A 14,370-nucleotide genomic window follows, 5' to 3' on the forward strand; every position below is an offset into this window, starting at 1 on the left:
ATTTTGTAAACTATTTCTCAATTTGGACTTACCTGGCATTTTCATGTAATAAGTTTATACTTTTGAGGAAAACTACAAAATTGATTCTGTGTCCTTCTCATTGTACATCAGAAATCACGTGTAGGGCCCTGGTGAGAGCTCAGAATTCCAGAGCCTACGCCTGGCAGATAGAGGCCCTCACGTTCATCTCGGGCATGGCATGGCATGGCCCTCCCAGCACCCTGGTGGCATTAGCAGCACTACTTCATGGGACCTGAGTGTTGAACTATTCAACATTTGCAGCTGGACAGAGCATTTCCAAGAGTGGCCTGGGGCACTGTTAGGGAAAATGATCCCTCTGGCCTCCAAAGAAGTTACATACACATAATAATATGCGTACGGAGCATATGGAGGCATATGTACACAGATGCATATCACTTGAGAGGAGGCTTGGATATTTTTGTGAAACTTAGGGTTCTGTGAATTTTTCTGCTCTTTGAAAATGTGCTGTAATGCATAGAAATAGATAGTATGCTCTTATCTAACCTGTCACGTGTTCTTGAAATTTTGAATGAAGTTCTTTCTTTTAGCTTTTCATAGCATAGATGCCTAGGCTTTGGGTACTGATACTGGTCTGTCTAGGAGGCTGTTCCACATACTGGCTTGAGGCAGATTCACAGATCCTTACTTTTCTCAGTGAGTATTAGTTTTTCTGGAAATAATAGTAGTTGTTCTATGGCATCAGGCTGAATAGCAATGAGGTGATATATGTGGGACATAGAAGCATAATGAGTATTTAATGAATGTTAACTCTGGTATTAGTTTGCTTTGGTGGTTATACTGAAAAATAATCTATATTAAAGAGAAGTTAAATTTGTACATTTCCCCATGGTTATAGTTTTATGGATAAACTTAAGGCTATGCATTAATTTTTTTTTTTTACCAAATTAGCCAACATTTTTTCTTCAAATTTTATTTAGGCATTCTGATTTACAATACTATTAATAATAGAGTTGTAGACATCTTCCATTATCACACCTCCTCCAATGTCGCAAGGCTTCCTTCCACCCCTTCTCCCTTAGCAAACTTAGTTCTGTAGGCAGACACTCAGAATCTGTTACCATTGGCCATTTGCTATTCCATTACTATGTTTATATTCCACATACGAGATATAATTATGTATTTGTCCCTCCCCCTCTGACTGACTTCACTAGACTGACAACTCTGGTTCCATTTATGTACGAGCAAATTGCACGATTTCAACTTTTCTTATAGCTTATTCATATTCCAGGCTGGAGTGATAACACAATGGTAGGGCATTTGCCTTGTACACGGCCGACCAGGGTTCAATTCCTCTGTCCCTCTCAGAGAGCCTGGCAAGCTACCGAGAATATTCTGCCCACATGGCAAAGCCTGACAAGCCACCCATGAGGTATTCGGTATGCCAAAAATAGTAACAACAAGTCTCACAATGAAGATGTTACTGGTGCCCGCTCCAGCAAATAGATGAACAACAGGAGGTCAGTGCTACAGTGCTACTTATATTCCATGGTGTATATAGACATCCTAGTTTTTTTTATCCACTTATATGTTTTGGGGTACTTTGTTGTTTCTAAGTCTTGAAAAGCAGCCAATTTTTATCTAATGTATCCTGAGAACTTGAGTGCATAAGGAATTATGTCTGCATACAAATCACCAAGACTCCTATCTATGGTGATTTAAGCAAAGGCAGAGGTTGGTCTTTTGCCTGTGAGAAAGCTTGAAGTGGGTAGTTTAGGCCAATGATGATGGCTGCAGTTAGTTACTCTGGGGATCCAACTTTAACTGCTTTCTCAATTTTGGTGGATGATCTGTATCCTTACAATTACAAAATGCTTAATACAGTGTCAGGATCATATATTAATTCTGAGCAAGAGGAAGGAGGAAGATGAGAGAGAATCATATAAAAGAACCCCTTGCCCCCATTGCCCTCCAGATAAAAGTTTTCTTGAAGGGCCCCATTCAAAAATTTATGCATTGTATGTCATTGGCTCTCCTGAGTTGCACTGGATGTAAGAATATAGCTTTTTTTTTTGCTTTTTGGGTCACACCCGACGATGCTCAGGGGTTACTCCTGGCTCATGCACTCAGGAATTGCTCCTGGCAGTGCTCAGGGGACCATACGGGGTGCTGGGAATCGAACTGTGTTGGCCATGTTGGCTGCGTGCAAGGCAAACGCCCTACCTGCTGTGCTATCGCTCCAGCCCCGAGAATATAGCTTTCTTATGCTTCTCTGCTGCTCCAAATCAACTTAGGAATCTGGGACCAAGGAAGAGGGGAGAGTGGATGTGGGAAGGCAAGTGCCCATGTTTGCTTTCACCCTGAGACCCCTAGCTCCTCGGGATTAGAAGCAACAGACAGAATCTTCTGGCAGGCATTTTGCCTAGGCCAAGTTTCTGGAGCACTTCATTAATAAAAGGTCTTCTCTGGGATTTTGGGTTCCAGAGAACAGACAGATGTTCACAAGAAGTTCTTGCACACCCTCCGTTCCCTATGTTTTCTCATGCTCATGTTCTTCCACACCCATTCCAGAATAAGGCTCTGTTTTAATGAATAACTGACACTGAAGTTTTAAAAAATGTTAATAATGTGCCCGTTTTATTACTGGATTGCTTTGTCTTGTTGAATGACTAAAAAAATTGTTAGGCTAGCACAAATATTTGGAAAAAACTTACAGGGTGATATAGATTGCCCTGGAGAATTTTACTAACAACTACGGCATTCCTGTTTACTGGCATTTTGTTTGGGTCTGAATTAGGATGAAAGTAGTTTTTTTTTTTTTGTCAATTTAACCTTGGATTATTAGGATTATGTAGAGCTTTCCTGACATCCTGAAAACTCAGAGGGCAGTGAGGGACGTGAGGATGGATGCATTGTAGAGTTAGGAGAATGTTCATAAATGACTCAACTCTGAAAAAGAAAAGAAAAAACTGACAAGGGATTGAATTTATTCTGTTTTTCTAAAAAAGTGATATCTGCACAATAAAGTCAATTTGGGAAAGGAAGAAAGATAATTTTTCACTGAAGTATTCAACCATTACAAGTTGTTAAATCATTTTTAGACATTTCCTTTTCCTTTTGTCCTCTGCCTGCTTGCTTGCTTGCTTTATTTATTTATTTATTACATTTTTATCATTCCACCGCCTAGGCAGTTAAAAACCGTGGAACAGCCTACACTTTGATGAAATGAACAGAGAGTAGCCAGGACACCAGCAATGGAGACGGGCTTGCATGGAAATATTGCTTCCATTCCTTATTCACTCAGTGACGTTGTACACAGTCATCTCCCGTCTGGTTTCCTCATCCATCTGATGGGGATCCTACTTCAGTCTTCATCAGAAGAGTAGACAATGCAATAGACAACGCCTGGAAGCGATGCTGTTATTATTACTATGAGCAGCCCTATCAGGAAACTCATGGCAGGCATCTCACACTGATGCCCGGAGAGCGTGAGCTGAGGCCAGTAAAGCAGTTGTCTCTCTCTTACAGAAGTGGTCACCCACCCACTCACCCACCATCAAGAACCAGGGTGGCATGTGGTCGGCCAAGGAAACTCCAGGCATTTGTTTCTGTGATGTCTCAGTGCATCATTCAACTTACCTTTCTGGAAGGCCCCCTTTGTTCTGTTGCTTGAATAGAATGGCAACTGGGGCCTGGCAGTTATCCCCATGTGGGCTCCCCACACAGTGCCTGCTGCCTGATTGCAGGGGAGTTGAGCATTAGTTGAGCGTTGGGCAGGTTATTTTCTCTTCCATAAATCTTCTTGATTAATTGTCTTCTTTGTTTAGTGAAAAAACAGTGCATTATGCCATTATGTAAGTTTCCTGTGTGGACCATTTTGCAATACTCTGTGCCCTTCTCACTCTGAATGTAAGCTTGGGGTTCTGTGACATTGGAAACAAAGCAAAAAAGAGCAAAGTCAGCTCCTTTCCCCCTCTTTCCTGAACCTTCTCTGTTGTACTTTTCAAATGCAGACTTCTTTTATTTTTTGCTTTTCGGGTCACACCTGGTGATGCTCAGGGGTTTACTCCTGGCTTTGCACTCAGGAATTACTCCTGACAGTGCTCAGGGGACCATATGAGATGCTGGGAATCGAACCCGGGTCAGCCACATACAAGGAAAATGCCCTACCCACTGTGCTATCACTCCAGTCCCTCAAATGCAGACTTCTATCTCCTCTTCTTACATTCTTGTTCAGAACCATTATCTGGATCTGAAATTGGTACCCGTTATACTTCTGACAGTGCTAGCCTCAAGGTCCCCATCCTATTGCCAACACCAGGGGTCAGGCCTCAGGCTGAGCCTCTATGCCTCCAAAGTCATGCTAGTCACTGGAACATTCTGCTTTGCTGGTTGTGTTCTAATTTGTGTTGTCTGGGATGGTAGTTGCTAGCTACGTGTGGCTACTGAGCACTTGAAATGTGGCAAGTGATACCGAGGAGGTGAATTTGGAGTGTTTTTATTTGAGTGGCTTATAAGTGAGTTATGCAAAGACCAGTGGCACCTGTAGTAAGCTGTACAATTCTAGAGCATTCCATATTGTTTCCATCTATTTCTCTCAGGAAATAGATGTCTTAGTGGTGATCCTTTCTGGTTCTCTGTTAGGGCATGCCTGTCTCTTCATACTCCTCCTGCCCACGGATACCCCAATTGTCTGTGCTCAGCCCATCACCCTCTTGCCCTCACTCTTTGGTGTGTCCAGGTCCTGGATTCTGATCACACCCGAGCCTCCTCTTTTGCCTTTATTTCTACCTCCGCCTACTGGGGTCTGTCCCATGGGCCTTCTGTGGATGGTCAACTTGGATTTACTATGCCCCTGATTCAGACTGTGATTATTTGCAAGTCTACTCAACCTCCTCACCCCTGGCTCTGCTCTTTCCCTCGAATGACGACCTTTTCTTTCCTCTTTGGCGTCAGGGGTGACGCAGCTCCCTTTGCTGTCTCTTACTCCCTCTTTCTCCTAGAGTCTTGAGATTCCTCTTGTATCCATTTTAGGGCTAGTGTGTGTGTGTGTGTGTGTGTGTGTGTGTGTGTGTGTGTGTGTCTAAAAGAAATAAACACGAATGGAGAATCAATCAACTGGACTTGAATGACACAGAGAACCATGTTAAATTTTGAAGAGTGAGAGAGAGAGAGTGCGAGAGTGAGTGAGAGAGAGTGAGAGAGCGAGGGAGTGAGAGCGAGAGAGAGAGAGAGAGAGAGAGAGAGAGAGAGAGAGAGAGAGAGAGAGAGAGAGAGAAACTGACTTCCCGACTTCCGGCCTATCACCTCTGCTCACCCCTTGCCTGGATTACGGTGACTGTGACCCCTTGGTGTCTCCCTGCTCTAATCCAGGACTATTTCTCAAGCCTGATTCTGATCATGGCATTCTTCTGTTTCGCTCGTAAATCTCCAAAGGCACCCAGTTGTCCACCGAATTAAATTTGTCCCCACTGACAGGGAGTCATGCCAAGCGGGCCTCTGTGACATCCCCTACAGAGACAACCAGAGACACCCACACAGAAAGGAAGTCATAGCCCCGGTTGGGCTGGAGGGTCTTCAGCATTATTGCTTGCATTCTTTTCTTTTCCTCTTGAAAACAAAAGTGAGCTTTGAGATTATGGTAGAGAGATTCATCCTACTGGATTTTCTTTCTTTTCTTTTTCAGCAACTTTATCCACCAGCTTTATCAATAGATCCATATAACTAGATGAGAAATAAATCTGAATCAAGGCATAGTAAATTAAAAACCAATAATACTGTAACTATAAAGACTTGAGATGCTGTTAATATTTGGCTCAAAAATTATACCACAGCAATGAAAGCTAATATATAGTGAACTGCTTTCTAAGTTCCAAACAATAGCTTATTTTATTTATTTATTTATTTATTTATTTTTGCCTTTTGGGTCACACCCAGCGATGCTCAGGGGTTACTCTTGGCTCATGTGCTCAGGAATTACTCCTGGTGGTGCTTGGGGGACCATATGGGATGCTGGGAATCAAACCCAGGTCAGCTGAGTGCAAGGCAAATGCCCTACCTGCTATGCTATCGCTCCAGCCCCCAATAGCTTATTTTAGAACAATACATAAGAACCTAAATTTAGCAGAACATAAATTACCTGGGCTGGAGCGATAGCACAGCGGGTAGGGCGTTCGCCTTACACGTGGCCAACATGGCCGACCCGAGTTCGATTCCTCCGCCCCTCTCGGAGAGCCTGGCAAGCTACCGAGAGTATTCGATATGCCAAACACAGTAACAACAAAGTCTCCAATGGAGATGTTACTGGGCCCGCTCGAGCAAATCGATGATCAACGGGAGGGAAAAAAAAATTACCTGAATTTGACAGAAAGATTTTATGTACAATAAAGAACAGTCAAAGCCAGCCTATAAAAAATGATCAATTAATTTTTTCTCTCCCTTCCTTCCTTCCTTCCTTCCTTCCTTCCTTCCTTCCTTCCTTCCTTCCTTCCTTCCTTCCTTCCTTCCTTCCTGCTTTTGGGCTATATAAGGTTGTGCTCAGGGCTTACTCCTGGCTCTGCACTCAGGAGTTACTCCTGGCAGGCTTGGGAAACCATGTGGGGTGATTAGGATGGAATAAGGTAGGTTGTGTGCAAGACAAGCGCCCTGCCTGCTGTACTATCACTCCAGTCCAGAGCAACCTAATTTTATACGATTGTTTATGCTCAAGAAGAATGATACCTGAGTTAGTTTTGATTCTATTAAAATGATGTTTTGAAATTGGATTTTATTATTCAGAAATTAAAAACAAACCTGCGTGGGGGCCGGAGAGCTAGTACGGTGTGTAAGGCTCTTGTGAATGAAACCGGGTTCATTCTTTGATATCCCATATGGTTCGCTGAGTATTGCCAGAAGTGATTCCTGAGTGCAGAGCCAAGAGTAAAACCCCCAAACACTGTCAGGTGTGGGCCACCCCTCCCAAAAAAAAAAACAAAACTAAAGGCCCCAAAGAACAATAGCAAAAACCTGTTTTTTTTCCACGTTAGTAACTGAAAACGCTGATATTTGCAGTTCTGTGGGTATTTTTCTGATGAAGTAACACAGAGCCCTGGAGGGCCAAGTGTTCCCTTTCCTGGGCTCTTGGAGACCACTTGTTCGCAGAGCTGAGAAACTCTCGCCCTGTTGGCTGCAGTGACACTGCTTCTGCTGAGTCTCGATTCACTGAGTCTGCAAGTGAATCATAAGCGAATCAACAAACACTGATGGCTCCTTTCAGAAACGAGCTCCTCCATGGACTGAAGTTGGTTCTGGCTGTTCTTGGGTTATGGGGGTCTTCCTGGCTAAAGGATTCGCGCCCTCCACCCTCTTAGGGTGTCTGTGCTGTGAGTGCCGGCCGGGTTCATTCTGCTGATGCAGTTTGCACTGCGCCTGCGCCCTGGGCCCCGGCTGGTCCCCACTCAGGCCGTGGCCTCTTGGCATTTGGGAGGGCCCAGATGGGAGGAGGAGGATTTGTTTGAGGGCCTGAAATTTAATCTGTTGCTCCTTGAGAGTAGCTTCTTTTTCATTTGTTTTGTTTCAGGGTCACACTCAGTGGTACTCAGGGATCACTCCTGGTGTGGTTAGGAGACTGTCTGGGTGGGGTGTTGGACATAGAACCTGGGTGGGCCACATGCAAGGCAATGCCTACCCCTCTACTAACCTTTCAGTTGTAGTTATTGTTTTTGTTGTTGTTATTCCTTGAGAGTGGACCAGTTCTTGGTGGTTTCTGTTCTCAGCTCTATCTTATTTCTTTTTTACCAGCTCCTTGAAACATAGGAGGTAATGAATTAATGGTCGCCCATGTTAGAATGATGGTTATCCAGATGCCTCCACAAATAGATCCTTTGTCTGTACCTTTTCTTTTCTTCTCCTTCTCCTTCTCCTTCTCCTTCTCCTTCTCCTTCTCCTTCTCCTTCTCCTTCCCCCTCCTCCTCCTCCTCCTCCTCCTCCTCCTCCTTCATAACAAATCATAAGGAAACTTAGTTTAAAACACATGTGATTTTTCTGTGACACTAACCCAGTTATATGACCCTCCTATGATCTTGGCCCACAGTGTAAGAAATTCTGTTCTAACTAGTGTTTCTCAGCCTTTGTTCATCAGTGTTCCCTCTTTTGACCTGTTTGCTTCCTGTGGCCTACGTCTCCTACTGGTTTGTCCCTTCCTGCCTTTTCTCCTATTTCCTACTGATGCTCACAGTTGCTGTCTGAAATCACCCACATTTGCCCCATGGCCTGTGTGACTGGCTCTGCCAAGCCCACCTTTCTGTCCCTTTCTCCTCCCAGTTAAAATCCTCTTGACCCATTCAGGATCAAACTTATGCCTCCTCCTCCCACAAGACCTTCCCCCATTGGGGGTCCTTCTCTACACTCCATTGCGTCTTTGTACCACTCCCTCCCAAGCCCCCCATAGGACACTGTAATAAACTCTGTCATTTTCAGGTCCTTCTTTTGATGCCCCTCCTTTAGGTGGCGATGATTGTCATGGACATTTCTGATGCTGACCGTGGAGATCAGATAACCTTGCATGGAGGACCCAGTCACTCCATGTTGGTCTCATCGGAGCTGTGATAGACTAGCCAGTGCCACCCCCTCTTTACCCTTATTGCTCAGCTGGCTCCCTGCCCCTGCCTGAACCAGTGACTACAGGCTCAGCTGCAGATGTCAGGGAGCAGAATGGCGATCCACAGATGCTGCTATGTATTGTCCAGAGGTAGAGGTCCTCTCTGCCTCCTGGAGCCCTGCAGGCTGCCTGTTTTATCCAAAATTAAATAATAGAGAAGGAGAATGATGCTTCGTTATGTAATTTGTCTTTGCTTTTGTGACAGAAAGCAGCACGAGGTAGGAGGGAACCCAGCCTCTCTGTGCCTTGGTTTCATCATCTGTGAAAAAGAGGGTGATTACTTCCAGGCCATGGGATTGTGAGAAGATGACATGCATTAAAAATGCTCAATAAGGAGAGCATTTATTATTTTTATTCTTATTTTGAATTGTCACTTTTTTTTGCAATTAATGCATGGAAGAAACTGCCCAGCAAAAAAATTTGTACAATGTTGGCAACACCAGAGACATAGAGAGCCTCGAGTCCTTGCAGTGACCTTTCACTCTGAAGGGATTTAAGAAAGATTTCAAGAAAGAGAAAAACATTTCCAACCTTTCTTCTCATAACACCAAGTGATGCTGACCCCCAGCCCTTGTCACAGCAACTGTTCCATTGCTCCATCGCTCTTATTTCCCAGTGGCATAGGCTCACCTCCATGGGGACAGTAGATACCGACACATAAATGTGCAGGCAAGGAAGACAGAACTTCTGAATCTTGCCATGCTGCCCTACCCTTCCTGGGACTGAAAACTTCAGTTACGTGGTAATTAGAAGGCAATGAACTCAACAATCTCTCTCTCTCTCTCTCTCTCTCTCTCTCACACACACACACACACACACACACACACACACACACACTCAAAGGGACATACTTCCGTAGGGCCTTCTTTGATGGTCTTAGCGTTGCCATATTACACCCTAGAACAAACTTAGGACAATGCGTCTTCCCCCCTGCTGCAGGAGTAACACGTCGAGACACATTGCAGGGAAAGGGGAGAATGACTCCTTTATGGTGACTGGCTTGGAATTATAAATATTTTTATTTCTCCCGTAGGAGACGGCTCGTGGAAGAGAGGAGACAAACACGACTTTGAAGCTAAGCAAGCGTACTCATCTCTCCAGACAATTACTCTACTGAGGACAGTGAAACCTGAGTTTGAGAAGTTTTCCATGGAGGTGAAAAGTTCTGTTGAGAAACAGGGGCTCAATGAGGAGGATTACGTAAGTGCTTGATTATGAGCCTAGACCTTTAGCATCCTGAAAACACTCTTCTAATTAAATCAGAGGTGACAAAGTGTCCCATTCTCAACCATTCAAAAATTCCTGGGTTCATGTCTGAAAGTCACTGTTGCTTTCTCTCTGTGTATGTATGCGTGGATTTTTTTTTTCTGGCTGGTTTTCCTCCTTGCCTCCCCCACCACACCCCCATCACCTCCACCCTCACTTATACTTTTCCAACTGCTGCAGGAAGGGAAAATTGCTTTTTGTGGGTACTTGTGGTCATACTGAGCAGATGTCTGTAGACTTCCATCAACTCTTCGGCTAGCAGACGGGGGGAGAAAATGGATGAAGAGGTGCCAACATTTGGCCTGCTTGGTTTTTCCGAAGTTTGGTGGCAGAAGATATTTTGGGTTTTAGAAGGCGCTTTCTGTTGGTGATGTGTCTCATAGCTTCATGAGTCTGTTTCCTCGTGGCAGTGTCATGGGTCCCTTCTGTTGTAGGTTGTTTCCTGTTCAACTTGTGTGAAGTTGCCTGCTTCTTTTTAGTTACTGGATGTGTTTTGCCGGAGTGGACTAGATTTAACAGCATAGACGGGACCCAGGGTTAAGCTAGGAGGAATCTATACGATAGTAAGTGGTCCTGAAGCTGCTGACCATGTCTGACATGGTGCCATTGTTTTTGCTGCTTCTGGTTCATGTTGCTGTGCAAGTTTCACACCCCTCTGTCCCTTCTGCATATCCTTTCTCAGAATGGGATGAGTGGGAGATATTTGGGGCTCATTGGGGAGTAAACTGCTCACACCACTGATTTCAAATCAGGAAAGGAGCACCTTCTTCATGACAGATACTTGGCTTCTGGAGTCCCTGCCAAGCTGATAATGACAAACTCAAAGAGAGTCACTCCTACACAGGGCCTCTCCAAGGCTTGGAGTACTGTCTCTAGACTTCCTGGCTGAGCCCTTTGGGGTCCTCTCCCAGTCCGAGTTGTTCTCTCTGCTGGGAGGATTGCAGATAAACTGAAGCATTCAAAATGCTTCAGACAGGAATGTTTCAGAGAGGAAGAATACCAAATATTCTTCCTCTCAAAAAGTTGGAAGTCAACAAATGAAGAAATGAAGTCTCTTTTATAATATTGGTAACATTTTATACCTTATTTTATAGAAATTTACCATCACATGGTATATAAAAGTTCTTATAAATATATCATCTTAAATATTGTATATATATTATACATAAATAATTTAGAATGCTTTTTATTTTCAAATCAGGATTTGTTCTAGTAGATAATAGATACATAATTAGAGCCATGCATATAATTAAATTTTTCAGTAGCCACATTTAAAAATATTTTTAAAAAGTTTTAGGTAAATTACTTATAATAATAATAACAATATATACTGGGCTGGAGCAATAGCACAATGGGTAGGGCATTTGCCTTGCATGCAGCCGACCTGGGTTTAATTCCTTCACCCCTCTCAGAGAGGCAGGCAAGATACCGAGAGTATCCCACCAGCATGGCAAAGCCTGGCAAGCTCCCCGTGGCGTGTTCAATATGCCAAAAACAGTCACAACAAGTCTCACAATGGAGACGTCACTAGTGCCTGCTCGAGCAAATCGAGGAACAGGAAGACAGTGCTACAGAACAGTGCTACAGTGCTAATAATATATACTAATATATCATATTTAACATATAATATGTTATATAACATACTGACAATATGATATATAATAATAATGATACATAGCTCAAGTTAAAAAATATTTTGGTTTATACCTGGCTGGCAATGCTCAGAAGTTACTTATGGCTCTGCGCTCAGGAAGAATTTTTGGCTGTGTTCGAGGAACCAAATGGGGTGCCAGGGACCAAACCTGGGGTTGCTAGTTCAGTGCCTTATGTGCAACTTAAGTGCCTTAACTGTTATACTTTCCAGCCCCTAAAAAATATTTTAACATTCAATAGATATAAAATTATGAGGAAGATTTTATATTCTTTTTTTGTTGTTGTTAATTTGGAGCCACACCCTGCTGTGCTCAGGGCTTACTCCTGGCTCTGTGCTCAGGGACCACTCCTGGTGGGACTGGGACACCATATGGGGTTCCGGTGCTGGGGACTGAACCCAGGTCAGTGACATTCCAGGCAAGTGCCCAACCTGTTGTACTATTGCTCTCTCTTGCCCTTTTATATTCTTCTTATTGTACAATGTCTTTGAAATATACTATGTATTTTACCCTAAGTGCATACAGTTTTTGTTTCGTTCTTTTAAATTGATCTATCTTGTTTATTTGTGCTTTGGAGGCCACATCTAGCAGTGCTCAGGTCTTGCTTTTGGCCTGCTCTCAGGGATCACTCGTGGTGGTGCTCAGGGGATGGGGTGCCAGGGATCAAATCCTCTTTGGCACATGCAAGAACCCTACCTACTGTGCTCCCACTCCAAGTCCGTATTTTGCTTTTATTTTTGAGTCATACCCTAATAGCTCTGTGCTTCGGGGTATCTTCTGGCAGTGCTTGGGGGACCATGTGGTTTCAGGGATCAAACCCAGATCTCCTGCATATGAAACACGTGCTCAGTCCATTGAGCTATCTTTCTAGTACCTTTACTACATACGTATTTCAGTTTAGGTGCTCAGTCCTTAGATGTGACCAGTGTCCAGCACCTTGAACAGGCCCTTGTTCTTAACTTTAAAAGGAAGATTATATACTCAATTTTATATCTGTTCTTATCAACCTTTAGGCATGATATTTACTAATGAGGTTGGGGGGGAAAGAGTCTTTATTAGTTATAAGCATTTCTTTTTATTCTTTGTTGGTGGAGTTTTGTTTTGGCAGAATGATGCTATTAGGACAACAAAGAGTCAACATAGTCCAACGAACATTGAGGTTTATATAACGTAGACCGCAGAAAGGGTGTAGAGCCAGAGAGGTAGCAGAAAGGGCTGGAGCACACGTTCTACTTGTGGGAGACCCAGGTTTGAACCCAGCACTACATGGTCACCTGAGTGTCATCAGGAACAACACCCAAGCCTCTTGTGTGTAGCACCCAGACCCCCACCTATACTGTCTGTGGCCCCAAAGCACCCCCCAGTAGCTCCCCCAATAAAAGGCAGGGTGGGCGGAAGGATTTGGGCAATTTTTAAAATTGTAGTTATACAATGTATGATGTATTGACTCTGAGTCTTGATGTTAGTACCTTGTTCTTATTAGCATCTTAAAAATACCATGTTCTTATTTGCATGTCAGCTTTCCTAATTGGGCTTGTCATCTTCTCAAAATGCAAACATTTGGGACTTTAATTTTGAACAGAGTTCACTAAAACAATGGAAAGAGGAAGTGACAATGATTTTAAAAATTATTCTTTATTTTCAATTTAACATTTTTTAGGGGCTACACAGAGATCTGTTCAGGACTTACTCCTGACTCCATGCTCAGGAATTATTCCTGGAGGGCTTGAGGGACCAGTTGGGTGCTGGGGAGAGAACCTGGGTTAGGCTGGTGTGTGAGGCAAGTGCCCCTTACCTGCTGTCCTATCTCTCTAGCCCTGACATTTACCATTTTTGATGACTCAGTGCAATTTTCTTTCTGGAGCATCACTCTTTTCTTCTCCCATCTCCACCTCTTGCAATCTTTTTGGAAATTAACTTTTAAAATGGTGTTAAATGCAGATCTACATGAAATTTTAAGAGATAATGCAGAGACATCCCTTGTATAGACAACCCACTTTTCTCCCCACTGGTAATTTTCTAGAAAAATCATCAGTGGGATCACAGCCAGGCTTCTGACGTTGTGGTCACCTCACTCAGACTTCTTCAGTTTTCTCTGACCTTGTGTGGGTAGGTGTGTGTAATGTGTGTACGCCAGTCTTGTCACCTCTATGGGCGTTTGAATCTTATCAAATGCCTTTTCTATATTGAATAAGGTAACAGAATGTTTTATCTACTCAGTTATAATGTAGTGAGTTTAATTACTAGGTTATTCAAGCCCCTTTCTTTTTTTGAGCCAAAAACCATTATATCAGTTATAGCATGCACTTGATATATTCGCATATTGTGCCATGATTACTCTAAGTTTATTAATATCCATTACCTCACAAAGCTATATCCCCTCTTCCCTTGAAGTCAGCACTTTTCAGATCTACTCTCTAGCAACCGTCAAATATTCTATTAGATAATGTTAGCGCCGATCACTATACTATCACATTCCCAGAACTTACTTATCTGGTCACTGGAAGTTCGTACCTTGGAACCACTTTCATTGATCATTTAGTCATCTATGCACTTCTGGGATAACCTTACTGTCCATACCTCAAGCCTGTGTGAACATCTTGATCCTCTATTTTGGAGAAGACAGCTGTGGTTCAGTCCACGCATCTTTTCCTGGGTGGTGCTTTGAGTGCTTGAGTGAGGGTTGTTCTCTGCGGCTGTGATAGGCAGCCTAAAGATTAGTGTCTCTGGGTCAATCCTCTTCTTCAGTTCCATTGGTTGTGAGTGTGTGGGTGGTTGGGTACCTGCATGTTAAGTGATAAAAAATAGGATTTCCTTTTTTTTTATTGAATCACC

General features: G+C 43.4%; 1 protein-coding gene across 2 annotated transcripts in view; it reads left to right on the top strand.

Annotated features, from left to right (window-relative positions):
* Positions 1-14,370, top strand: part of NPR3 (natriuretic peptide receptor 3) — a 75,799-nt gene that overhangs the window by 18,211 nt on the left and 43,218 nt on the right. For both annotated transcript variants that reach the window (XM_056112158.1, XM_056112157.1), the window contains exon 3: positions 9,651-9,817. In XM_056112158.1, coding sequence (XP_055968133.1) covers positions 9,651-9,817 — 167 coding nt within the window. The remainder of the gene's footprint in view (positions 1-9,650; positions 9,818-14,370) is intronic.

The sequence above is a fragment of the Sorex fumeus genome, unplaced genomic scaffold, assembly GCF_029834395.1.
Source record: "Sorex fumeus unplaced genomic scaffold, SorFum_2.1 ptg000015l, whole genome shotgun sequence".
Taxonomy (NCBI): Eukaryota; Metazoa; Chordata; class Mammalia; order Eulipotyphla; family Soricidae; genus Sorex; species Sorex fumeus.